General features: G+C 46.0%; 1 protein-coding gene across 8 annotated transcripts in view; it reads left to right on the top strand.

The window, feature by feature from the left end:
* kif13a (kinesin family member 13A) overlaps positions 1–24,927 on the top strand; it is a 408,670-nt gene that overhangs the window by 342,720 nt on the left and 41,023 nt on the right. For all 8 annotated transcript variants that reach the window (XM_072509684.1, XM_072509681.1, XM_072509683.1 and 5 more), the window contains 4 exons: positions 1,154–1,278; positions 8,418–8,594; positions 10,721–10,813; positions 23,435–23,587. In XM_072509684.1, coding sequence (XP_072365785.1) covers positions 1,154–1,278; positions 8,418–8,594; positions 10,721–10,813; positions 23,435–23,587 — 548 coding nt within the window. The remainder of the gene's footprint in view (positions 1–1,153; positions 1,279–8,417; positions 8,595–10,720; positions 10,814–23,434; positions 23,588–24,927) is intronic.

The raw sequence follows: 24,927 nt of genomic DNA, 5'->3' as shown, positions 1-24,927 counted from the left end.
GAAAATAAAATCTATTGGTTTGACAGAAACAGTGAGGGGTGTGCGTTTTTTCTCATTTGTGAGCAAGACTTCACAACCCAAAAGTAGCAATCCATCATCGATTTTGTCATTAGTGACGCTTTCTCCCTTGTTATAGTATTACCCATTATATCCCATTAGTTTTATTACTTCTGCAGTGAATTTTACTTATTTTAATGGTCTTGTAATGTTACAGCAGAAGTGTAAGAGAAATGCTGTCACCACTTAATAAGTATTTGGAATTGAATGCATTTCTTTATAATACAGTAAAGCCCCACAGGTCACGGGTTTATGTTCCCTCGAAACCTTGCGAACAGCAAAATCGTGCTTTTTAATGGGAGTCAAAATTGAACAGAGCCGTTATTGCAGCTCTGGACCAAAGATTCTTACATGTACAGGTTAACCTCTGCATTCGGGCTCCACTTCAATTACCATTCCAGGCACCACTGATCATCCCTATCGGAAAGGTGCTTTTAAAATAAAAATAATTAAGTGTCCGTGACCAGGGTTAATGGAAGGAATCCGCTTCCAGAGACTTTGACACCATGTCCCCGCTAAAACATGTCGCCCTCTCTGCTCTATCCTGGCTGTCTTCTCCTCGGGGAAAGAGGAGAGTGGGAAGAGAAGACACGATAAGTCATCAATTGCTCACGCGATGGGCTATGTGGTGTACAAAGGCTTTAGCGTGGGTAAGCAAATAGGCAAACAAAGAAGTTGCGAAAGACTGTACCTTAAAAAAAAAATGCTGGATACCACGTTGTCCACACTACTAAAATTTTAAAAGGCCTGTGCTGATGAGCTTACAAGAAAGTTCCATAACTTTTGAATTAGTTCCAAGTGACAGTTGAGTAATTCCTTGAGTATTGCTCATGAAATCTCTCCTTGCCACTTCAAACTAAAGTTTGTAAATGTGAACCTCTGAGTTATCATTCAGTTATATTGGTAATGAGTGAGTTTGGACAAATGTTTATTGTGTTTCTTTTTCTCCATTCACTGCAAAAAGAACTAAAGAGCAATGTTACACTGTAATTTTCAATTGCAGGAGGTTAAAAGGTTTTAAATAAGCAGTTGAAATTTAAGAATCTTGTATCTCAGGCATAAACACCTTACTTTGCATTTATCGTCAATCCTTTAGCTGATGATCTCCGTGCAAATGAACAGCTCACTGGTCCCCATGCACCTGGAGTGAACTCCATTTTACCAAAGGAACATGGCAGCCAATTCTTCTATTTGCCCATCATCAAGCACAGTGAGGAGGAGGTACAACGGCCTATTTATTTAATTTACCTTTTGTGCCTGTTCTGAATTCCAGTACCTTACATTCTTCCCCTCTCCTCAACCCCCTGCCCTGGTATTTATTAATTGTCGATAGCTGAGTGACTTTGATCAAGTACGCCTTTCCTCTTTGTGTCGACTATTGTTCTTGTGTTCAATGTGCCAAACTATTTATTCATAATATTAACACTCAATTATGCTGTTCAATGTCATATTGAAGCTCATGTTATATCAGATGCAAATTTAGTCTGATTGTAATGGTTGCATTCGTTTTGTGGTAACATCTAACAATGAAATGAATGACACTCTATATTCTGAGCTGTGAAATCTTTCGATAATCACAACCTCAGTGAATAATTATCTTCAGATCGATCTAATTACAAATGTCTTGATTCTTTAGCGGGATATATAAATCACATTTGTGCAAAATGTATGCATCTCATATCTACTACTCACACCCCAATCCTATAAAATGTAATACTTTCATAGTTATTTTCTTTCGTGTGAATTGAACCATTCCTATTCACACAGTAAAATTACCATCTCTAAGTGGAGAATTCTACAGAACACAAGAGAGATTCATTTATTTGGTTCAAGTATTGTGGGATTGATTGCAGCATGCAGTTAGCTGAATATAGAATAGGATGGATTGTGCAGCTGCCAATAACACACTGGCGGTTTAGTGCAGTTCTGAAGGAGTGCTGCACTGTGGGAGGTGTTGGACAGGATCTCCAACGGCGAAATCGGGGCGTGCGATCGGGCGGAGAAAAGCTCTGGTTTGCGGCAGGCACTGGTTTGACGCCGAATCGCAATGCTCCGCCTCCTCGAAAACGGGGTCAATGCAACACACTGCGCATGTGGTTGAAACACCATTGCATATCATTAGTGGGCCCACCTGCGATGCTCCGCCTCCGATGGGCCGAGTTTCCGACGGCGCAGTCCACGTGTGCTCTCACAAATCATGATGCAGGCATGATGGCTGCTGAGAAAGAGAGAGGGTATACGGACATTGTCCAGCACCGCCATACTTCGCCGACAGCCGTGCCGCTGGCTGGGGGGCTTCTGACAGGGCTGGTGGGAGTAGTGGGGGATGGCCAGGAGGTAGACTGTGGGGTCGGGTGGACCGGTATGCAACACCATTACCGCACCCGGCAAGGCAGCCATGCAACTGCGCATGCCACTGACAGCCCGCTTTAAACCTGGTGCCCTAGGTCATCTAACTGACCGCCACGGGGCACCCCCTGGCCCCAGCTGACCCAGCAGCTTTATGGGTGCTCCAGCACAAAACCTGTCCCATCTTTTTGGCCCCGATCAGTGTGTGTGTGGGGGGTGTATTGTTTAAGCGCGGCTGCAGCTTGTCAGCCCTCCGAATGTCGATCACGGACCCAGCGAATCCCACACCGTTTTTCATGGGAATCGATGATCTTCCACACATTGCCGGTGTTAGCCCCTCACCGGTAGCGGAATCGGTGCAGGTTTGGTACTGATTATTCTGACATGAAAGTTCAGGATTCTCCGTTGGCGTCAAAAGTTAGACCCCGAAACAGCAAATCCAGCCCATTATCTTTCAGATAAGACATTAAACAAAGGCCTCGTCTATCCCCCTCAGATGTAAAAGATCCCCTGGCACTATTTCATTAAATACAGAGGAGTTGATGGAGGAGACCATCTGCCTTCAGACCAAAGTGATGGTGCTGGCACACCAATGCACCAAGGTCAACACTGGTAGTGCGATGGTCCCTGTGGAGATCTTGGTCCAGATCATCGGTCCTGCATTGCAGCAAGAACCATACTCCATTGCTGAGGCACTTGCTGCCATCCATCAATGTCAATGTAAAAGTGGAGGCGAGGCATCTCGAGCTTTCTCCAGGTGCCTCTTCCTCTCAAGGGGTCAGACAGAGGCCATCCAACCAGGTGACCTCGGGAGTGTCCGGCCCATTTGAATCCTCACGTCCTGTGACCCCCAGCAGCTCCATCTGTCGAGGTGGCTGGCACTGCCACACATTAGAACCCCAAAAGCAGGCGAGGGCCTTCCAGGTCTCAGCCCTCTGGAGGACGCTCACCATGGGCATCACAGAGAGGATGTAGCAGTCAGCAGACTGCCTCCACCTTCACTTGAATGTCAGGTATGCACCAACACATAGGCAAGGTTAGAAAGGTCAAGAAAATGTAGTTGCAAAACATGGACATGAATGTTAATCACTTGTACGTAGTGTTTTTTAAAAATGTTTTTGTTATACATAACACAATATAAATACACACAGAATTTTGCCCCCCCCCCCCCCTCTCCCGATGGGTTCGGTTTCGCTTTCTTGTTTCCCCGAGCCCTTCCCCCTCCCATTCCCCCTCTTTCCTTTTGTGTCTTGGCTACTTTCTCTTTACCTCTGACTACCTAGTTGTTGGCCACAAACAGGTCCCACAACAGCCGTGTGAATGGCTCCCATGTTCTGTGGAAGCCCTCTTCCGACCATTTGGAGAAATTCCGTTCAGCCAGTCTGCAGATTTAGGTGGTGCTGCTGACCACCCAGCCGAGCAGGATTCTACGACGGGTGATCAGGGAGGCAAAGGCAAGGGTGTCAGCCCTCCTCCCCATGAAGAGATCTGGCTGATTTTATACCCCGAAGACTACCACTCTCGGGCATGGCTCCACCCTCATCCCCACCACTTTGGACATTGCCTCGAAGAAGGCTGTCCGGTACCCGGCAAGTCTGGGGCAAGACCAGAACATGTGGGCATGGTTGGCTGGGCTTCGCTGGCACTGTTCACATCTATCCTCCAACCCCGGGGGGATCCTGCTCATTCGGGTTCTGGTCAAGTGGGCTCTATGTCCCACTTTTAGTTGCGTTAGGTTGAGCCTTGCGCATGTGGAGGTAGAGTTGACCCTGTGCACTGCTTCTCTCCAGTCCCCACCCTATTTTGAGCCCGAAGTCCTCCTCCCACTTCTCCCTTGTCGCGTCAAGTTTGGCATCATCCCTCTCTATTAGTCGTCCGTACATGGTTGTGACCAGCTGAATATATATTTTTTATATGTTTACCGAATGTGGGAGTTGCTGGCTCAACCAGCATTTATTTCCCATCCCTAGTTGCCCTTCAGAAGGTGGTGGTGAGTTGCCTTCCTGAACTTCTGCAGTCCCTGAGGTGTAGGTACATCCACGGTGCTGTTAGGGACGGAATTCCATGATTTTGACCCAGCGACAGTGAAGGAACGGCGATATATTTCCAAGTCCAGATGCTGAGTGACTTGGAGGGGAACTTCCAGGAGGTGGTGCTCCCAGGTATCTGCTCCTCTTGTCCGTCTAGATGGTAGTAGCCGTGGGTTTGGAAGGTATAGCCGAAGGAACTTCGGTGAGTTACTGCAGTGCATCTTGTAGATGGTACACAGGGCTGCCAATGTTCGTTGGTGGTGGAGGGATTGAGTGTTTGTGGAAGGGGTAGCTGCACTCATCCAGGCAAGTATTCCACTACACTCCTGACCTATGCCTTGTGGACAGGCTTTGGCAAGTCAGGAGGTGAGCTACTCGCCACAGGATTCCTTGGCTTTGATCTGCTCTGGTAGCTTTAGTGTTTATACAGCTAGTCCAGTTCAGTTTCTGGTCAATGGTAACCCCTAGGATTTTAATAGTGGGGGGGTTGGAGAGATGATGATGCCATTGAATGTCAAGGGGTGATGGTTACATCGTCACTTCTTGGAGATGGTCATTGCCTGGCACTTGTTTGATGTGAATGTTACTAGTCCCTTGTCAGTCCAAGCCTGGATATTGTCCAGGTCTTGCTGCATTGGACCGCTTCAGTATCTGAGGAGTCAGCGAACATCCCCACTTCTGACCTTATGATGGAAGGAATGTCATTGATGAAGCAGCTGAAGATGGTTTTGCCCGGGACACTACCCTGAGAAACTCTTCCAGTGATGTCCTGAAGATGAGATGATTGACCTCCAACCACTGCCACCATCTTCCTTTGTGCCAGGCATAGCTCCAACCAGCGGAGGGTTTTCTCCCTGATTCCCATTGACTTCAGTTTTGCTAGATGATCTTGATGCCAAGCTCGGTCAAATGCTGGCTTGGTGTCAAGGACAGTCACTCTCATCTCACCTCAGGCATTCAGCTCTTTTGTCAGTGTATGATCCAAGGCTGTAATGAGGTCAGGAGCTGAGTGACCCTGGCGGAATCCACTAAGCATCCATGAGAAGGTTATTGTTGAGGAAGTGCCACTAGATAGCGTTTTGTTTTTTTTCCAATTAAGGGGAAATTTAGTGTGGCCAATCCACCTAATCTGCACATCTTTGGATTGTTGGGGTGAAACCCACGGAGACACGGGGAGAATGTGCAAACTCCACACAGACAGTGACCCAGGGCCGGGATTCGAACCCAGGGCCTCTGCGCCGTAGTCCCAGTGCCAACCACCGTGCCTTGTGCCACCTTAGATAGCGTTGTTGATGACCTCTTCTATCACTTTACTGATGATCAAGAGTAGACTGATTGGCTGGGTTGGATTTGCCCTGTTTCTTGTGTTTCATTCCTAGGCAATTTTGCACTTTGCCAGGTAGATGCTAGTATTGTTGCTGTACTGGAACAGCTTGGCTAGGGGCACAGCAGTTCTGGAGCACAAGTCTTCAGTACTATTACCGGAATATTGGCAGGGCCCATAGCCTTTGCAGTATCCAGTGCCTTCAGCTGTTTCTTGATATCATGTGGAGTGAATCTTATTGGCTGAAGACTGACAGCTGTGATGCTGGGGATCTCCAGAGGAAACCGAGCTGGATCATCAACCCAGCGCTTCTGGCTGAAAACAGTTGCAAATACTTCAGCCTTGTCTTTTACACTGTTGTGCTGGGTTCCTCCATTATTGAGGGTGGGGGTATTTGTGGAACCTCCTCCTCCGCCATTGACGGCTGAATGTGGCAGGACTGCAAAGCTTAGATCTGATCCAGTGGTTGTGGAATTGCTTAGCTCTGTCTATCACTGCCTGCTTATGCTGTTTGGCACACAAGTAGTCCTGTATTCTAGCTTCAACAGGGTAACAACTCATTTTGGGTATGCCTGGTGTTTCTCCTGGCATGCCCTCCTGCAGTCTTCATTGAACCAGGGTTGATCCCCTGGCTTGGTGGTAATGGTAGAGTGGGGGATATGCCGGGCCCTTTATGTTGTAGCTCTTGCCCCGACACCACGGAGGGGTTTGAAATCACCAATGAAAATTTTACAATGGAGGGCCAGGGGTCCATGTCTTATAAGTACCTCTATTTTCAGAAGGGATTGCTTATTAACTGTGCTATATTCTCTCATTGTGTTCATCCCTTCTCAAGTTAATTTCAGTCTTTGATTTCTTTCTCTCTTTGGTTTGATAAGTTGCCTTATTGTTACCCACTCTCTATCATAAATCAGTGGATTTAGCATTAGAGTAAAATGAGCTTCAGTGCACGAGTTAATTGGTATTCTTTACGATTACTAGTTGCTTCATGAGAGTGTTATGCCAAACTGAAAAATTTGCAGAATTACAGCGAGTTTTGTTTAATGACCTGACTCTAGCAGGCTGCAGCTGACTGACCTCTAACATTTATTCCACCGAGAAACAAGAGAGCTAATTTAAAATGCACACGTGTTAGCGGGCCATTTACCAAGGGATTTGCCCTGCGGATTATTTGCTTGGTGTTGCCGCAGAGTGCCTGAAATGGGACCTTATTCTTTTTCCCTCCCTGCATTAGATTCTGATACCATTTCGTTTGTTCTTTTCTTCAATCCTTTTATTGAAAGGGAAACTTTATGCTGGTGGTGGGGTGTAATTTTGTAATTCAGTGGAGAACTGCTGTCATGGCTGCGGTATTTGGGGAACTCGGAGGCACTGAGCATTCGCCACTTCCTGAGATGCAATCCCTGTGAGTGTCACCAAATCAAAGGAGGGCCAGATAGTTTTTATCACCATCGTGATCTGCATGGAACTAATATTTATGGTAATTAAGCAACTTTGTGCTTTGGATCCACAGGAAACTGCAAACTGTGATTCCTTTGGTATCAAATGGTCTGAAGGTCCTGACTCTTTAATATCTTGCGCAAGAAATTCTAGTTGTCGCAAAATCATAAAATCCCTAAAATACAGAAGGAGTTCATTCGGCCCATCGAGTCTGCACCGACCCGCTGAAAGAGCACCCCACCTAGGCCTACTCCCCCATAACCCTTTGAGCACTAAGGAACAATTTTACCATGGCTAATCTACCTAACCTGCACATTTTTGGACTGTGGAATGGAACCGGAGCACCCGGAGAAAACCCACACAGACACGGAGAAAGTGCAAACACCACGCAGACAGCTACCCAAGGCCAGAATTGAACCCGGGCTCCTGGCACTGTGAGGCAGCAGTGATAACCACTGTGCCACCGTGCTGCCCTTTCAGTATTGTGGGAGGCTTTTGCTGTGTAACACTGATCAGTATTACTGATGGAACTCCATTTGGCACAACCATTTAAATTGAATAGTTCTGAAAGGGATGATTGAGAAGTGGGGGTGAAAGGGATACTTTTTAGTAAAGAATACCGTGCAATTATAAAGAAAAATCTGTAATGCTTATGATGCGTTCATTCTCCTAATTGGTTATCAAGCATTTTTAATTTAATTTGCCGTTTGCTCCATCTCCACAAACAGCAGAGAGCTGCTGTGTTGATATCAACGGCAAGTCCTGTCAGCAAGCATCATTATTGCCGATCGGCATCTAGGGCTAAGCCTGAGTGCTGATCAGGAAGTGGCTGAGCCCAGGACTAATCAATAGCAGTGCAATGTTGCTGTTGCAGATTATATTTGGAATTGATGTAGATGAGTTCTCAGACTTTTATTGTGCCTCATGGGATGCCAGTCGATGCCAATGTTGGTGAAATAGCTACAGTCAGTGCATGATTCCCAAACAAGTCCCCTCAAAGAAGAGGCAAAGCAAAACTAATACTTCCTATATTGGACTTTAGTTCTCAGAAAATGTGCTATTGACCTTGGGAGTATTTCATTTTTCATTCTTTTTTCTCGTAATAGGTAAATGCAATAAATTAATTTGAAACATGTGATGATAAGCTACAGAAATATCAGTGGATTTAACCCACCGGAATTTGGTTAAGGCTGATGTGTTTCACCTTTGAACTTTAGGTCTCAGCTGTTGCCTCCTGGGATTCATCAGTCCATGATTCCATATACTTAAACAAAGTTACCCCACAGAATGAGCGCATCTATTTGATTGTAAAGACTACAGTGCAGCTCAGCCATCCAGCTGCCGTGGAGTTGGTCTTACGCAAACGTATAGCTGTCAATATTTACAATAAGCAGGTAAGAAGTTGTTGATGTGCATTTTTTTTTTTTAAACCTAACGTTTCCAACAGAAAGGTGGAGCATCACTATGTGCACAGCATCCACCGGAACCCCTTTTCCTGCTAATGGATTGCAACAAGGAATTCAGGTAGTGCTCCACCAGCTTGACCTATAAGGAGAACAGGCAGCCAATGATCCACCTGAAATAACAGGTTTCCCTGTTATTAACGTTATCTGTCACACAGCTATCTAGATATCCATGATCCTCTGCTCCAGAAAATAGCTGCATCCATTAATTGTCACTCTGATAGCAGTAAAATAAAAGCAAAATATTCTGGAGAACTGAAATAAAAACGACGGTACAGAAAAACTCAGCCTGGTTGCATCTGTAGAGAGAGAAACAGAGTTAATTTCTTGAGTCCAAGAGGACCCTTCTTCGGAACTCCGAAGAATGGTTAAGTTCCAAAGACGGGTCATATTGGACGCAAAATGTTAACTCTGTGTCTCTCTCCACCAATGCTGCCAAACCTTCTGAGTTTTTGTTACTGTGGGAACAATGATTGATATCTATCTTCTCTGAGCAAACAGTGGCATACCAGTTGGCATATTTTACGTTGTGTAGATTATTTTAAAGATTCCTTTATTGGTCTTGAGTTATTGACTTCAAGCCATCATTGCTGTCGTGCCTGTCTCCACCACCTCCACTGGCACCGCGGCCCAGGCACCCACCACCCTCTGTATGAAAAACATTCCCTGCACATCTCCCCTAAACATTCCCCTTTGAACCTGTGCCCCCTTATAATTGAGTCTTCCACCCTGGGAAAAAACCTCTGACTATTTACCCTGTCTATACTCCTCGTAATTTTGTAGACCTCAATCAGGTCTCCCCTCAGCTCCCGTCTTTTGTGAGGGCCACAAAGAATCCAGCACGAGTTTTAAGGATACAAAGTAATAACATTTATTTCAAATAACATATATATATATATATATATATATAACAGCAGCAGCTGCATACTCCTTCCCTTGCTGCACACTCCTTCCTGCTGGTTCCAAACTGGCCAGCTTTATATATACATGGAGTTTACTAATGGTTTCTCCGCCCCCCTCATTGGGGAAGCTCATACTCCCACAGGATTGTGGGATTGTCATTAGTCCCCAGCCAATGGTAAGCAGGCAGGTTATAACACCATCTTTCCAAAGAAAACAATCCGTGTTTATTCAACCTCTTCTCATAACTAACCAGACCAGGCAACATCCTGATAAACCTTCTTTGCACTCTGTCCAAAGCACCCAAGTCCTTCTGGTAGTGTGGTGACCAGAATTGCACACACTATTCCAAATATGGCCTAGCTAAAGTTTTATACAGCTCTAACATGACCGGCCAACTCTTGTACCCAATGCCCCGGCCGATGAAGGCAAGTATTCCGTATGCCTTCTTGACCACCTTATCCACTTGCATTGCCACTTTCATGGACCTGAACGCCCAGATCCCTCTGTATGTCAATGCTCTTAAGAGTTCTGCCATTTACTGTATAATTCACACCTGAATTTGACCTTCCAAAATACATCACCTCGCATTTGTTGCCATCTGTCATTTCATTAGTACGATCTGATTTGAGCATACGCAGTGTAGCCACAGAGCACCATTGCTGGATGTTGAGTCCAGTGGTACAGACACCAATTCACTAAACTGCCGTGTCCTGGATGGTCTTGAACATTTTGTGTTGCAGTTGCACATTTACAGGTGAGTGGTGAGTATTCCATCGCAGTCCTCGCTTGAGCTTATAAATGGAAGAGCTTTGAGGCGTCAAGGGATAATTCACTCTAATCCTAAATTATCCCGCCTCTATTGTGGCCATGTGGCAACTTGGTTGTTTCAGTTCTTTTCGATGTTTTTTGTTAGCTATTTTTAAACCAGATCGCTGAAATTTGTAACAAAAATGTTGCTGGTCTTAAAAGAATTATCAGTCAATGCATCATATCCTCCAAAAGAAACCAGCAATGTGTAGGATAAATGAAACCATCATAAAAGCTGCAGTTTTTAAAATGTTTTTATGTTGTCTGTTAATTATTTGTTACTTGACAAGTAAATTGATTAATTAAATGATTCATTCAAAATACCTCTTTGCCAACTTACTTTACAGAGTTTTACACAAAGTCTGAAGCGAAAAATGTCCTCCAAAAACATTCTTCATTCCTGTAGTGTTACCTATGAAATAGTATCCAACATACCCAAGGTAAAGCTTTGTATAACTCTCTGGGAGAGCTCAGACTTTGAGCTCCTGAACAAAAATGCTTATTAGTGGAGAATAACTGCGATAATTATGATATTGTATAAGAAATACTTAAATTTTGGGAGGTATCTTCTGGAACTTTATTTATTTATATTCCTTCGTGGAGTGTGGGCATCACTGACTAGGTCAGTATTTATCGCCGATCTGTACTTACCCAATCACACCAAAGATCTAGCTTTGATGACGCTGTTTAAAATATGTTTGAATAAACCTAAAATCCCGAGTGTCAAATTGCTCCTAGTTCAGCAGAGATGAATAATAAATAATAATAATCGCTTATTGTCATAAGTAGGCTTCAATGAAGTTACTGTGAAAAGCCCCTAGTCGCCACATTCCGGCGCCTGTTCGGGGAGGCTGGTAAGGGAATTGAACCCACGCTGCTGGCCTTGTTCTGCATTACAAGCCAGTTGTTTAGCCCACTGTGCTAAACCAGCCCTTCATTGACACTGTCATTGAAGAAGTTAGTATGTGAAATGGGATAGAACTGGTAGAGGGAGTTTTATAATCGCTGTTTGAACTCCTCTTCTGAGATGCAGCGTTATTAAAGTATTTCGAGAAGATTTATTTTGCAACCGAGCCAAACGGAACCTCACCTCAAAGCTCCTAGTGTTAATGATAAAGTGGAGAAGTTGTTTACCCCAAATGCTGTCCTTTACCTCAGAATTCACCCAAAGGTCCACACTGGGGAGGTTTTTTTGGCAGAAACTCAGAAAGGTTTAGGCCAAAGTATTTCTGCAAACAGATGCTATGTTGTACATACTGGTTCTGGATGAGCTAAAAGGCTTTGCTGAGCACATTGTCTTTAGCCCACCTGCTAAAATCTGTCCTTTCCCATTGCTTTAAAAAAAAGTGCATTAAAATGCATTGCATTTGACACTGAATTTTCATGTCAATATTCTAGCATGTAAGACAATATTATGCTGACCAGTATAATTTAAAATACTTTATTTCCCAAAAACAAATCTTTTTGTGAATTATGTAGAAGTATGTTACATAACTGTTTACATTTGACATTACAAAAAGTGCAATACAATTCAATTTCTTTGTTTACAATATGTGGCACTCCAGAGTGTAATGAGTTATTTACAGCAAGGGTTTTCAAACTCGGGTGGGTCGCGGGCATTTTCGTGAGGGTTTCCAATCACGGCTTTTAAAAATGCCGGCCGCGAGGGACTTTTGAGATTGCTGGCCATCTCGCGCATACGTGCCGGATCAAGCAGTGCGCCGGCCCGGGCCCAGCAGGATGGACCGCCGCCTCCTGACGTCAGCGCATTGTCCACAGCCAGTTTTTTTCAACAAACATAGGAGTTCTCCCACCGGAAGTGGCCCATACACTGGCGTGGTGTGTTCTGGGTGCAAGAGAGATTCCTCCATTTTGTAGCTTCCAGCAGTGCTGGTGTGAACTCCAGGGCCTCTGATGAACAACCCATGAAGAAGAAGCTGAAAACAAAGTAGCACAAAGATGATTACTTGTAGTATGGGTTATTAATTGTTCCACATCCTCAGTGATGGAGGAGCCCAGTACATTAGTGCAAAAGATAAGGCTACACCAATCTTCAGTCAGAACTGCCAAGTGGATGATCTGCCTCCTCCGGAGTTCCCCAGCATCACAGATGCCAGTCTTCAGCCAATTAATTCCACGTGATATAATGAAACAGTTGAAGGCACTGAATACTGCAAAAACTATGGGCCTGACAATATACTAGCAATAATACTGAAGACTTGTACTCCAGACAAGCTGTTCCGGTACAGTAGCAACACTGACATCTACCCGGCAATGCGGCAATGTGGAAAATGTCCCAGTTGTGTTGCACACACAAAGCAAGACAAATCCAACCCTGTCAATTACCGGCCCATTAGTTTACACGGGATCATCAGCAAAGGGATAGAAGGAGTCATCCAATAGTGCCATCCAGCGGCTCTTACTTAGCAATAACTTTCTCACGGACGCTCAGTTTGGGTTCCGTCAGGGTCATTCAGCTCCTGACCTCATTACAGCCTTGGTTCAAACATGGACAAAAGATCTGAATGCCAGAGATGAGATGAAAGTGACTGACCTTGACATCAAGGCAGTATTTGACTGTATGGCATCAAGGGGCCCTAGCAAAACTGGAGTAAATGGGAATCAGGGGACAAACAGCCTGCTTTTTGCAGTTATAACTACCACAAGGGATGTTGGCTGTGATTGTTGGAGATTCGATTATCTCAGTTCCAGGACATCACTGCAGGAGTTTCTCAGGGTAGTGTCCTATGCCCAACCATCTTGAGCTGCTTCATCAGTAACCTTCCTTCCATTTTAAGGTCAGAAATGGGGATGTTCGCTGATGACTGCACAATGTTCAGCACCATTTGTTGCTAACTTTTGGTTGGCTCTTAATTTGGCTCTGTTTAATCACGTTTGCTCAAGAGTCGCCAGGTATCTTTCGACACCGCCACAAAGTTCCGAACCGAATACTGATCAATGACTCGATACACCAGTTAGTAAGTTCAAAAGCAATGCTCATTTATTTACACACAGTCAAATCTATTCATGCACAAACTCTACAAACTAAACTACCACTATTACTAAAGCCTATACTTAGCTTCGGGCGCCCACTCAGTCAGAGGAACAATGGCCGTTGCTCGGTTCTGAGGCTGCTGGGTTGAGCTGTTTACAGGGTAGCAACTAGGAGCGTCTATCTCGTAGCGTGCGTTGACTTGGGACTTACTTGGTCTGGTGCAGCTGCTAGGCAGGTCTCTCTCTTCGGTGAGAGCCAAAGCCAAAGGAGGGAGTTCTCCCTTGGGGGATATCTTTTATACGGAAAAGGGGCTTTGCGCGCTTTTGGGCGGGCCTTGAACTTGGACTCAACTAATTGGGTCTTTCTCAATCATCTGTATCGATTTTCCTCCAATAGAGGAGTGGTTTCCTGATCGCTGGGCGTGTCCTGGTGACTGTCAGTCAGCTTTGTCTTAGCTTCTTCTGGCGCCGGGGAGTCTGTCCTAACATTGTGTCTCTAAATGTTTCCCTTTTGTCCCCGGAGATGGCTCATTAGTATGTAGATTGTTTGGTAGTTTCTGTCCTCTCTGAGAGTTTAAGGTTCTAATCAACAGACCGAGCTTGCACCTGCTTGTTTCTTAGCATTGTCCAATTTTCCCTGCATTCTTTGCGGGTGTCCATTTTGTAATCGGGACGTGGCCATCCCAGATGGCTACACATTTGCGACTCCTCGGATAATGAAGCAGTCCATGTGCAAATGCAGCAAGACCTAGACAATAACTGGGCCTGGGCTGACAAGTGACAGGTAACATTCATGCCACACAAGTGCCAGGCATTGATCATTTCCAAAAAGAGACGATGTAACCATCGCCCCATAACATTCGATGACATTATGATCATTGAATCCCCCACTATCTTCATCCTGGGGGGTTATCATTGACAAGAAACTGAACTGGACTAGCTGTATAAATACTGTAGCTACAAGAGCAGGTCAGAGGCTAAGAATCCTACAGCAGGTAACTCACCTCCTGACTCCCCAAAGCCTGCCCGCCATCTACATGGATGCAGCCATAACAACACTGAAGAAACTTGACACCATCCAGGGCACCAACCTGCTTCAAGAAGACCACCTTCATACCGGTGCCAAAGAAGAACCAGGCAACGTGCCTCAATGACTACTGTCCGGTGGCCCTGACATCAATCGTAATGCAGTGCTTCGAGAGGTTGGTCATGAAGCACATCAACTCCATATTCCCAGAATGCCTAGATCCACTGCAATTTGCATACAGCTGCAAACAGTCCACAGCAGAAGTCATCTCCCTGGCCCTACACTCATCCCTAGAGCATCTCGACAACAAGAACTCTTTCAGCACCATAATCTCAGCCAAGCTCATATCAAAGCTCCATAACCTAGGACTTGGCTCCTCATTCTGCAACTGGATCCTTGACTTTCTGACCAACAGACCACAATCAGTAAGAATGAGCAACAACACCTCCTCCACGATAGTCCTCAATACCGGGCCCCGCAAGGCTGCATACTTAGCCCCCTACTATACTCTCTGTGCACACACGACTGAATTGCAAAATTTGGTTCCAACTCCATCTACAGGTTTGCTGATGACATGACCATAGTGGGTCAGATCTCGAACAATGACGAGTCAGAATACAGGAGGGAGATGGAGAACCTAGTGGAGTGGTGCAACGGCAACAATCTCTCCCTCAATGCCAGCAAAACGAAAGAGTTGGTCATTGACTTCTGGAAGCAAAGTACTGTACACACCCCTGTCTGCATCAATGGGGCCAAGGTGGAGATGGTTTGCAGTTTCAAATTCTTAGGGGTGCACGTCACAAAATCTGTCTTGGCCCACCCACGTCGGCGCTACCACCAAGAAAGCACATCAGCGCCTATACTTCGCATGGGTCCTCGGCATTTCCACATCGACTCTTACCAGCTTTTACAGATGCACCATAGAAAACATCCTATCTGGCTGCATCACAGCCTGGTATGGCAACTGCTCGGCCCAAGACTGCAAGAAACTTCAGAGAGTCGTGAACACAGCCCAGTCCATCACACAAACCTGCCTTCCATCCATTGACTCCATCTACACCACTCGCTGCCTTGGGAAAGCGGGCAGCATAATCAAAGATCCCTCCCACCCGGCTTACTCTTTCAACTTCTTCCATCGGGCAGGAGATACAAAAGTCTGAGAACACCAGATTCAAAAACAGCTTCTTCCCCGCTGTTACCAGACTCCTAAACGACCCTTTTATGGACTGACCTGACTACACTCCTGTATGCTTCACCCGATGCCGGTGTCTATGTATTTACATTGTGTACGTTGTGTTACCCTATTATGTATTTTCTCTTTATTTTATTTTCATGTACTAAATGATCTGTTTGAGCTGCTCGCAGAAAAATACTTTTCACTGTACCTCGGTACACGTGACAATAAACAAATCCAATCCAATCCAAAGCAGCCGACTTGATTGGCACCCATTCACAAACATTCACTCCCTCCACTACGGACACACAGTGGCAGCAGCGTATACCATCTACAAAATGCACAGTAGGAACTCACCATGGGTCCTTAGACAGCACCTTCCAAACCCACAACCCCTACCATCTAGAAGGACAAGGGCAGCAGTTACCTGGGAACACCACCACCTGGAAGATTCCCTTTCAGCCACCCACCATCCTGACTTGGAAATATATCACCATTCCTTCACTGTTGTTGGGTCAATATCCTGGAACTTTCTCCCTCACAGCACTGTGGGTGTACCTACACCACATGGACTGCAGCGGTTCAAGAAGATGGATCACCAGCACCTTACAGGGCAGTTATTGATGGGTAATAAATTCTCGCCGAGCCAGTGATGCCCACATTCGATGAAAGAATAATTTTTAAAACGTTGTAGGAGCCCTGTAACGTTCGGCTCTGCTCCTGCAGTGAAGGACATCTTGAGTACAAGGATAACTTGCTGATGTGATTCAAATGTGGATTGCATTTTACTTTCACACCAAACAAGTAAGCTCTACATTTCCTCAAATGGTTTAATGGTCAAATGGTTTTGGAAGGTCTAATGCAGGTAGGGAATATACAGTGAATGGTAGAACCCTCAAGAGTATTGAAAGTCAAAGAGATCTAGGAGTACAGGTCCACAGGTCATTGAAAGGGGCAACACAGGTGGAGAAGGTAGTCAAGAAGGCATACGGCATGCTTGCCTTCATTGGCCGGGGCATTGAGTATAAGAATTGGCAAGTCATGTTGCAGCTGTATAGAACCTTAGTTAGGCCACACTTGGAGTATAGTGTTCAATTCTGGTCGCCACACTACCAGAAGGATGTGGAGGCTTTAGAGAGGGTGCAGAAGAGATTTACCAGAATGTTGCCTGGTATGGAGGGCATTAGCTATGAGGAGCGGTTGAATAAACTCGGTTTGTTCTCACTGGAACGAAGGAGGTTGAGGGGAGACCTGATAGAGGTATACAAAATTATGAGGGGCATAGACAGAGTGGATAGTCAGAGGCTTTTCCCCAGGGTAGAGGGGTCAATTACTAGGGGGCATAGGTTTAAGTTGAGAGGGGCAAGGTTTAGAGTAGATGTACGAGGCAGGTTTTTTACGCAGAGGGTAGTGGGTGCCTGGAACTCGCTACCGGAGGAGGTAGTGGAAGCAGGGACGATAGGGACATTTAAGGGGCATCTTGACAAATATATGAATAGGATGGGAATAGAAGGATACGGACCCAGGAAGTGTAGAAGATTGTAGTTTAGTCGGGCAGCATGGTCGGCACGGGCTTGGAGGGCCGAAGGGCCTGTTCCTGTGCTGTACATTTCTTTGTTCTTTGTTTGGTTTGATCCCACTTGGAGTCGAGCATTTCTTTCACCATGGATAACTCACTGTGTTTAGCCAGTGATTTATAATGGATTTCATTGGTGGCTTCAATGGGACAGATATATAAATTCACACCTTCAGCAGCTACTTCACCTGATTTCTCAAAAAAGACAACCAAGATTTCATCTGCTTTGGAAGTGGAGTCGAAGAGTGCAATGATCTCGTGGACATCATGGATGCAATTTTCCTATTGCGTTGTGCCCACACCAATCCCATTGTGCCGGGTGCATCGAGGGAGAGGCCGGGCACTGAGCCGTTAGAAAGTGGTACAGAGCCCAGTGGGATCTGGATCATGCCCTCACTGGGTGTGGTCCAGATAATCATATTTCTAAATATGCGCATCCTGTTTGAGGCTGCATTCTCCTGGTGTTACCCATGTCTGCGGAGAGGGTCGCATTGTCCATGGGTGAGCAGTGTGGGGGGTCCTCAACCTCACTTTGAGTTCAGGGCCCCTTTTAAAAACGGTGTCACGATTTCTGAGGAGCCTGTCTGGCTGGTGAGTTGAGTGTGGGATTGACCGGTGAGAAACCCCCCAAGCCCAAAAGAAATAAGCACATGTGGGTGAATACAGGTCTGGATCTCACCCAAAAAGCCGGCAGATGAACATCTTGCCAAGGCATCCCCGCACCCCCAATACTTGCCTTCAAACAACCGCGCAACCTCAAACAGACCATTGTTTGCAGCAAACTACCCAGCCTTCAGAACAGCGACCATGACACCCCACAACCCTGCCAAGGCAATCTCTGCAAGACGTGCCAGATCATCGACTGGGTACCACCATTACACGTGAGAACACGACCCACCAGGTACGTGGTACATACTCGTGCGACTCGGCCAACGTTGTCTACCTCATACGCTGCAGGAAAGGATATCCCGAAGTGTGGTACATTGGAGAGACCATGCAGACGCTGTGACAACGGATATCGCGCGACAATCGGCAGGCAGGAATGTTCCCTTCCAGTCGGGGAACACTTCAGCAGTCAAGGACATTCAGCCTCTGATCTTCCAGTAAGCGTTCTCCAAGGTGGCCTTCAGGACGCGCAACAACGCAGAATCGCCGAGCAGAAACCTACAGCCAAGTTCCGCACAAATGAGTACGGCCTCAACCGGGACCTTGGATTCATGTCACATTACATTCACCCCCCACCATCTGGCCTGGGCTTGCAAAATCCTACCAACTGTTCTGACTTGAGACAATTCACACCTTTAACCTGTGATTATCCCCCTCTCCAGTTGCTCCGTCTGGACCTGTAAAGATTTAATTACTTGCAAAGACTCTCATTCAAAGTATCGTCTTGCATCTTTGACTTTGTCGATATATATGTTTCTGGAATCCACCTCTTCATTCACCTGAGGAAGGAGCTGTGCTCCGAAAGCTAGTGATTCGAAACAAACCTGTTGGACTTTAACCTGGTGTTGTAAGACTTCTTGCTGTGCTCACCCCAGTCCCATGCCGGCATCTCCACATCCTGAATGGCGCTGGAAGAGTTTTCTCTGTCCCTTTGATGGTTTTGGCAGGCTTTTTTGCAGACTTTTCAGTGGGCGGTGATGTGTTGGGTACTCTGCTACACAGACGAACCAACACGGTTGCGAATGGTACAACTCAGTTTTATTTCTAACATTTATTTACAGTGGTAAACTGTTTACTGAGGTTCGATCATAACCCTATGATCTGTGGACCTATTCCTAATACTATCTTGTAGTGGCACTCAGCACATGGTGGATGTCTGAGTGGCTTGCGATGAGCTCTGTGCCCTGAGCTGTCTCCTGCTCGAGTGCCCAGGAAGTGTCGTGTTCCCTGTTTTGTACTGTGTATGCTCTTGCCTGTGATTGGCTGTGGTGTTGTGTGTGTTGATTGGTCCGTTGATCTAACCATCAGTATGTATGTATGTTTGTGCAATGATGTTTACCTGAATATCATGACAGGCGGTTCTCCCGACCATGGGTATACGTACTGGATGAACCCCTCCCGAGCCTCAATGTCACCCCAAATCACACCCTGATTTTAGCCTCGCAACTTGGCCTGACTTGTTTCGCCTTATCTACAATCAATTTCTGTTTATATTGCAAGAATCCGGAAGCTTGTTGTTGAGCATGCCAGCAACAATACAGCTGCAAACAAAATTTTGTTTTTAGGCTCTGTAACTGCATTAATCAAGGAATGAGTGGATCCTCCCTGGTCTTTGGCTCCTCTGAATTAATTTTGTTTGTTCTATAACTAAATTCTTTTTGGGGTCTGAAGTATTATTTTTTTCTAAATTTCAAGTGCCCAATTCTTTATTTCCAATTAAGGGGCAATGTGGCGTGGCCAATCCACCTACCCTGCACATCTGTGGGTTGTGGGGGTGAGACCCATGTAGACACGGGGAGAATGTGCAAACTCCACATGGACAGTGACCAGGGAGCTGAAGTATTTATTAAAGGCCCCCTAACCTCATATATGGATGCTCAGCATTCCTTGATGCCTTGACACTCCAGGATATCGTCAGCTATGGCCCCCACTGCATGTAATAGTGTATAGACCTGGTGTTTCTGAGGTTTCGCATCTAACCCCAAAGCCCTTTGGGACCTTTCAAACATTCTGTTCTGAAGCTCCCATTGCTGCCCCTGTGTGGACATTTGATCTGTTGGACAGGCTGTGGAAATGGTAGTGGCTGCTCAGTGACATTGTGTGTTCTTCACTGACTGTAGTACATTCTGGGTCTGATCCTCATCACTGCAGTCGTCACACATGGGTTGCAGTTGCTAAATTGTGGCCTTCACCGCTACCAGCAAGTTTTGATGTCTTATTGTTGTCAAGTGAGGTTTTACTAATACCATGCTTTTTAGACTTAACAAACCTTGGTGAGCCTTTGCTTCTATCTGGCAGCAATATAATTTTACTTCAAACAATTTACAAAGAGCTATTTACAAGAACCTCACGGTAAGAACATTGTATTCTGGACACAGACTGTTCTGCTCCTAACTCTCTTGAAGCCTTTTGGTCATCTGACTACTGATGTCGAGTTACATCATTAATATCATCATCGTCTCAGTAACATATCCATTAACCCATTACCCTGTGATAAGCTCAAATTAAATTAAGTGCAAAATTGCTCTCCATTTAAAAGTGCTGACGTTTGACAAACCAATTGTGATGTGAACCCATTATGAAATGAAATGAAAATGAAAATCGCTTATTGTCACAAGTAGGCTTCAAATGAAGTTACTGTGAAAAGCCTCTAGTCACCACATTCCGGCGCCTGTTTGGGAAGGCTGGGACGGGAATTGAACCCGCGCTGCTGACCTTGGTCTAGTTTACAAGCCAGCTATTTAGCCCACTGTGCTAATCCAGTCTCTGCTGATTTTTCTTACCGACAAACAGGCATGTATGTGCACCTTGAAAGATTATAATTCTTGTGAGCCTCTGGTCCAAGCAGGTCACTGCATGACTAACGATTCTTCCAATGACGCAGTACAAACAAATCATCTCAGTCGGGCTGATAATTGGAATCTTTTTTATCTATAAAGGTTCTAATAAAAATTGATATCCGAGCCCAGATATGTGTGCGCAAGTCTCACTTACCTGTGGTGCCATCTATTGTATAATAGGTTTCCACCACTGCTATGCATCAATAATGGAGGCTTGAACATGGTAATGGAATGTGACTGGAAGGGCTGCACCTTAGTTACAGTTGCTACTCTTCCTGGAATGGCCGTAAGTCTAGCGGAATCTGTATCAATCTCCTGCTGCCCAAAGAATACAACCTGGGAGATTTTACGCAATATTTTAAACAAATCAATCCCATAATTCGATGTCAGCAACCACCAAGAAATGAGAAGAAAGTACAGCTTCCGTCATCATGAGGCATTGTCAAGCGATAATATTACATCCAGCACAGTGCCGCAAAATCAGAAGTGCGATCCCAGAGGAACCAGTTCCTTGAGTAGACTCCATGCGGGGGTGAATGAGATGCTCCTTTTTCCCTGGAGGAGCAAGCCTAGAGACATTGGATCTCCTCAAGCATATGTTCAGTGATTGAGATCAGCAATCTGGAGCAATTAATACTCCCACTCCTCCAAAATCCACAAGTGCAGCTCCAGCCCGGAGTCTCGCACTGTCAGGAAACCGTTGGCAACCAGTGATTTGTCTCACTTTTCTCAGCAAAAGGTGAGGTAAGTGTGGGTGATGGGGGTCTTCCCCTCCTGATGGGTGCGTTGCTCCAGGTGACCCTGTAAGCTCCAAGTCGTCTCGCAGAGCATAAATCGCCCTTCGTAACCTTTGACCTACATTGGTGAGCTCATAAAACGGGCTGAGGCTTTGCTGCTGCTCAAATGGCACAAAGATCTGTCCCCCAGGACAAACCCAGGAGCCTGTCCTGGGAGGACACTGCATGCTCTTGCATTTGGGGAAAATACAACCGGCAGAGCAAACATCCACCAGGAAGCATCCTAACTTTTTATTTTCTTATATTCACATACAATGAATTTTAAAATATCCACGATGAAACAAATGGTTCATCATTTGCATTAGACCTTAAATTCACCACAAAACAATTTCTCCTGCACCCTCCCCGGAGATGTCACCCGTAGAACCTGCCACATTGCTGGTTTTCCATGACGCCACGTCCGCCAACATCTCCCGGAATATGTCCAGGCAGAGTTGGCAACCCGAACCTCGGTGTGAGTCACCACTTTCGGAAGAAGAGTAAATCTGGATGAAATCCGTCAGCTTCAAAGAAACTTCTGAATAATTCCAATTTTAAATTGAGCCATTATTCGGTGAACAAGCACAAACTAGTTTTTACTTTCCGAAACAATTTTCCACTCTGTGGCTGCCCTCTGGTGGTGCCTGAAGAAAGAAACACCTGCATTTGTACAAAATGCGACAATGACATGAGAATGTCCGAAAGTCCATTGCGGCTTGTGGAGTACTTTTGAGGCATTGTCACCGGAAATGCAGCAGACAATTTGGGTCGAGGAAGTTTTCACAGTCAGCAATGTGATATGGTCCAAATATTCTGTTTTTCGGTGATGTCTGTTGAAAGATAAATATTGGCCAGTCCCCCGGCGATGTGCCCCTTGCTCTTCTTTGTAATGATGCCTGGGATCTTTTATGTCCATTTCAAGGAGCTGACAAACCCTTGCTTTAATATCTCATCTGAAAGCCTAGACCTCTGACAGTCCAGCACTAGTTTTATCCTAAGTTTTTGTGCTCAAATCTCTGGGGTGAGTATGGGTCAATAATAATTTTCTGACTGGGAGACAACACTTACAAATATAGAGGAAAAATTCTAACTTTGGTTTGATCTCTAACTGATGCTGCGTAAAGAATTGAAAAATGATAGAATTGTTAATACATTGGTTAGCCAGTTTTGTACTTCTCAGATACAATGTAGGGCTCAGTGACTTGCATCTTGGACTGGACCTGCTCATTAATTTAATCTGGAACCCAAGCCTTGATCAGTCCAGGCTTTCACCTCAATTAAAACTTTAGGTAAAATTGGTACTTTTTAAATATGAATTGAACTTAACTTGGGTTGAAATTTCACCGACAGATTTTTTGATGCATAGAGTTCTTTCTACTAAAATTTTTAATTCTCGTTATGGAGGTATGACTGTTGATACTTCTGCATGTCACATAGAGCAGTGTTCTTCAAACTTTTTTTCCGGGAACCCATTTTTACCACCCGGCCGACCTTCGCGACCCACGCCGGCCGACCTTCGCGTACCGCGCCAGCCGACCTGCGCGACCCACCATTTTCTCTTACCTTGTTTGCTGCTGACAAAAATGGAGGAAATGGTTTTGGGTCCCTTTGGCCTTCGTACACGCTCCTCCAATGGAACCTGTTGGATGAAGGTGAAACCTTGAGGTATCGGAAAGTATGGAGTCTCCATCTGTCCAAAGTTCTGCATTTTTTTTCCTGTAAAACTTTATCAAATAAAACCCCCCCCCGAACTGGTAAAAAAAAATGAATAAAATAAATGAAAAAAATAAAAATTAAATGAATAAAATAAATGAATAAAACCCACCTGAACTTGTAAAACAAGAAGCTGCGAACGTTTAAAAAAAAAAAAAAAAAGTGGCAACACTGCGCATGCGTGCCGGATCCACGGGTCGCGCCCCCGAGTTTGACAATGCCTGACATAGAGAACAATATTCCTCTGCATTCTGGATTTTTCATAATACCGATCAGTTTTCTTTCTCTTGTGCAGGCCTCTGAAGAAGCAGAGGATCGAGAGACTTTGGCACTTATGGCAGCAAAGAGTGAAAATGATGGTTCAGGCGATGGCGAAACCTACATTGAGAAGTACACAAGAGGAGTTCTAGAGGTGGAAAATATCCTGAGTCTAGAACGGCTCAGACAGGTGAGCGTTTTTATTTACAATAACTTATGACTGGGCTGTTGGGATCTGCAACCACAATGTCCAGGCTTTAAGAATCTGTACACTGTTAAGATTTGAGCTTTTCTGTACTGAAGAGATACCTACAAAAGAACAAGATATGAACATAAAGACCTTGGGCAGGATTCTCCATTTCTGAGACTAAGTGTTGACGCCAGAGCAGAATTTGTGGATAACCACAACAGCAAAACCGGCACGGCACCTGGACCAATTCTGCTACTGTAGAGGGGCTCGCACCGGCGCCACATGGAACACAATCGATTCCAATGAGAAATGGTGCCGGATTTGCCGGTTTCGCGATTGACACTCAGGAGGCTGACAAGCTGCAGCCGCATATACACACTGCACTCCCCACACACACTTATCCCAGCCAACAAGATGGCAGCAAGGCGAGCGGCCCCACGTTTCGAGGACACAGAGCTCGAGACCCTCCTGGACGTGGTGGAGGAGAGACGGCTGACCCTGTACCCCGGCCAGCGAAGGAGACTGCCAGGAGCGGGAGGAGACAGGAGGGGGACCTTCGGACATGCAGCCCCTAACCATGGCAGACCAAAGGGCCCTGGATGTGGTCGGTGGCCCGGAGGGAAGGGAGGTTGCTGGGGCGGAATTCAGCCACGGGCGAGGAAGTGAGAACCTGCTTTGTTGCGGTTCCCGATGACACGTGTGTCAACCCTCCCAGCACCCTTACCCCCACACCACCCTCATCCCCACACCACCCTCATGCTACACCACCCGGACCCTCACCATCCCTCACCACCCCCAACCCCCACCCACATGCCCACCCTCATCCCCACACCCACCCTCATCCCCACACCCACCCTCATCCCCACACCCACCCTCATCCCCACACCCACCCTCATCCCCACACCCACCCTCATCCCCACACCCACCCTCGCGCTTCAACCCGCTGGCCCACTGTCTCATCATGTGTCTTGTCTTGTGTTTTAGAGGAGTTGCTGGAGATGGGGCGGGTCCATCTGGCGTCCCTCGCCCCACCAGTGCCACAGCCGGAGCCCCCACCCCCTCCCTGTGAGCCGAGCAGCAACGAGAGCAGCTCAGATGGCAGCCCGAACTCGGGAGACCCCGGAGCTCGAGTCGGAGGATGACACTGACATCCCATGACAGCTGCCTCCAGAACCCTCCACGATCCCAGAGGCGCTCACCTTGGTTGGGCACTTCAGTGAAGAGGCCCCTGGGACACTATCTGGTGTGCGTCACACAGCTGTTCCAGTACAGCACGTGGATATAGGAACACCCAAGGGGGCAGACGGTCGGAGGGCGGTCCGGCCCCAGGCACTAACTGC

Source organism: Scyliorhinus torazame, chromosome 6, assembly GCF_047496885.1.
Source record: "Scyliorhinus torazame isolate Kashiwa2021f chromosome 6, sScyTor2.1, whole genome shotgun sequence".
In the NCBI taxonomy this organism is placed as follows: domain Eukaryota; kingdom Metazoa; phylum Chordata; class Chondrichthyes; order Carcharhiniformes; family Scyliorhinidae; genus Scyliorhinus; species Scyliorhinus torazame.
Note: the sequence above shows the minus strand (reverse complement) of the source record. Positions and strands in the feature narration are given on the sequence as shown.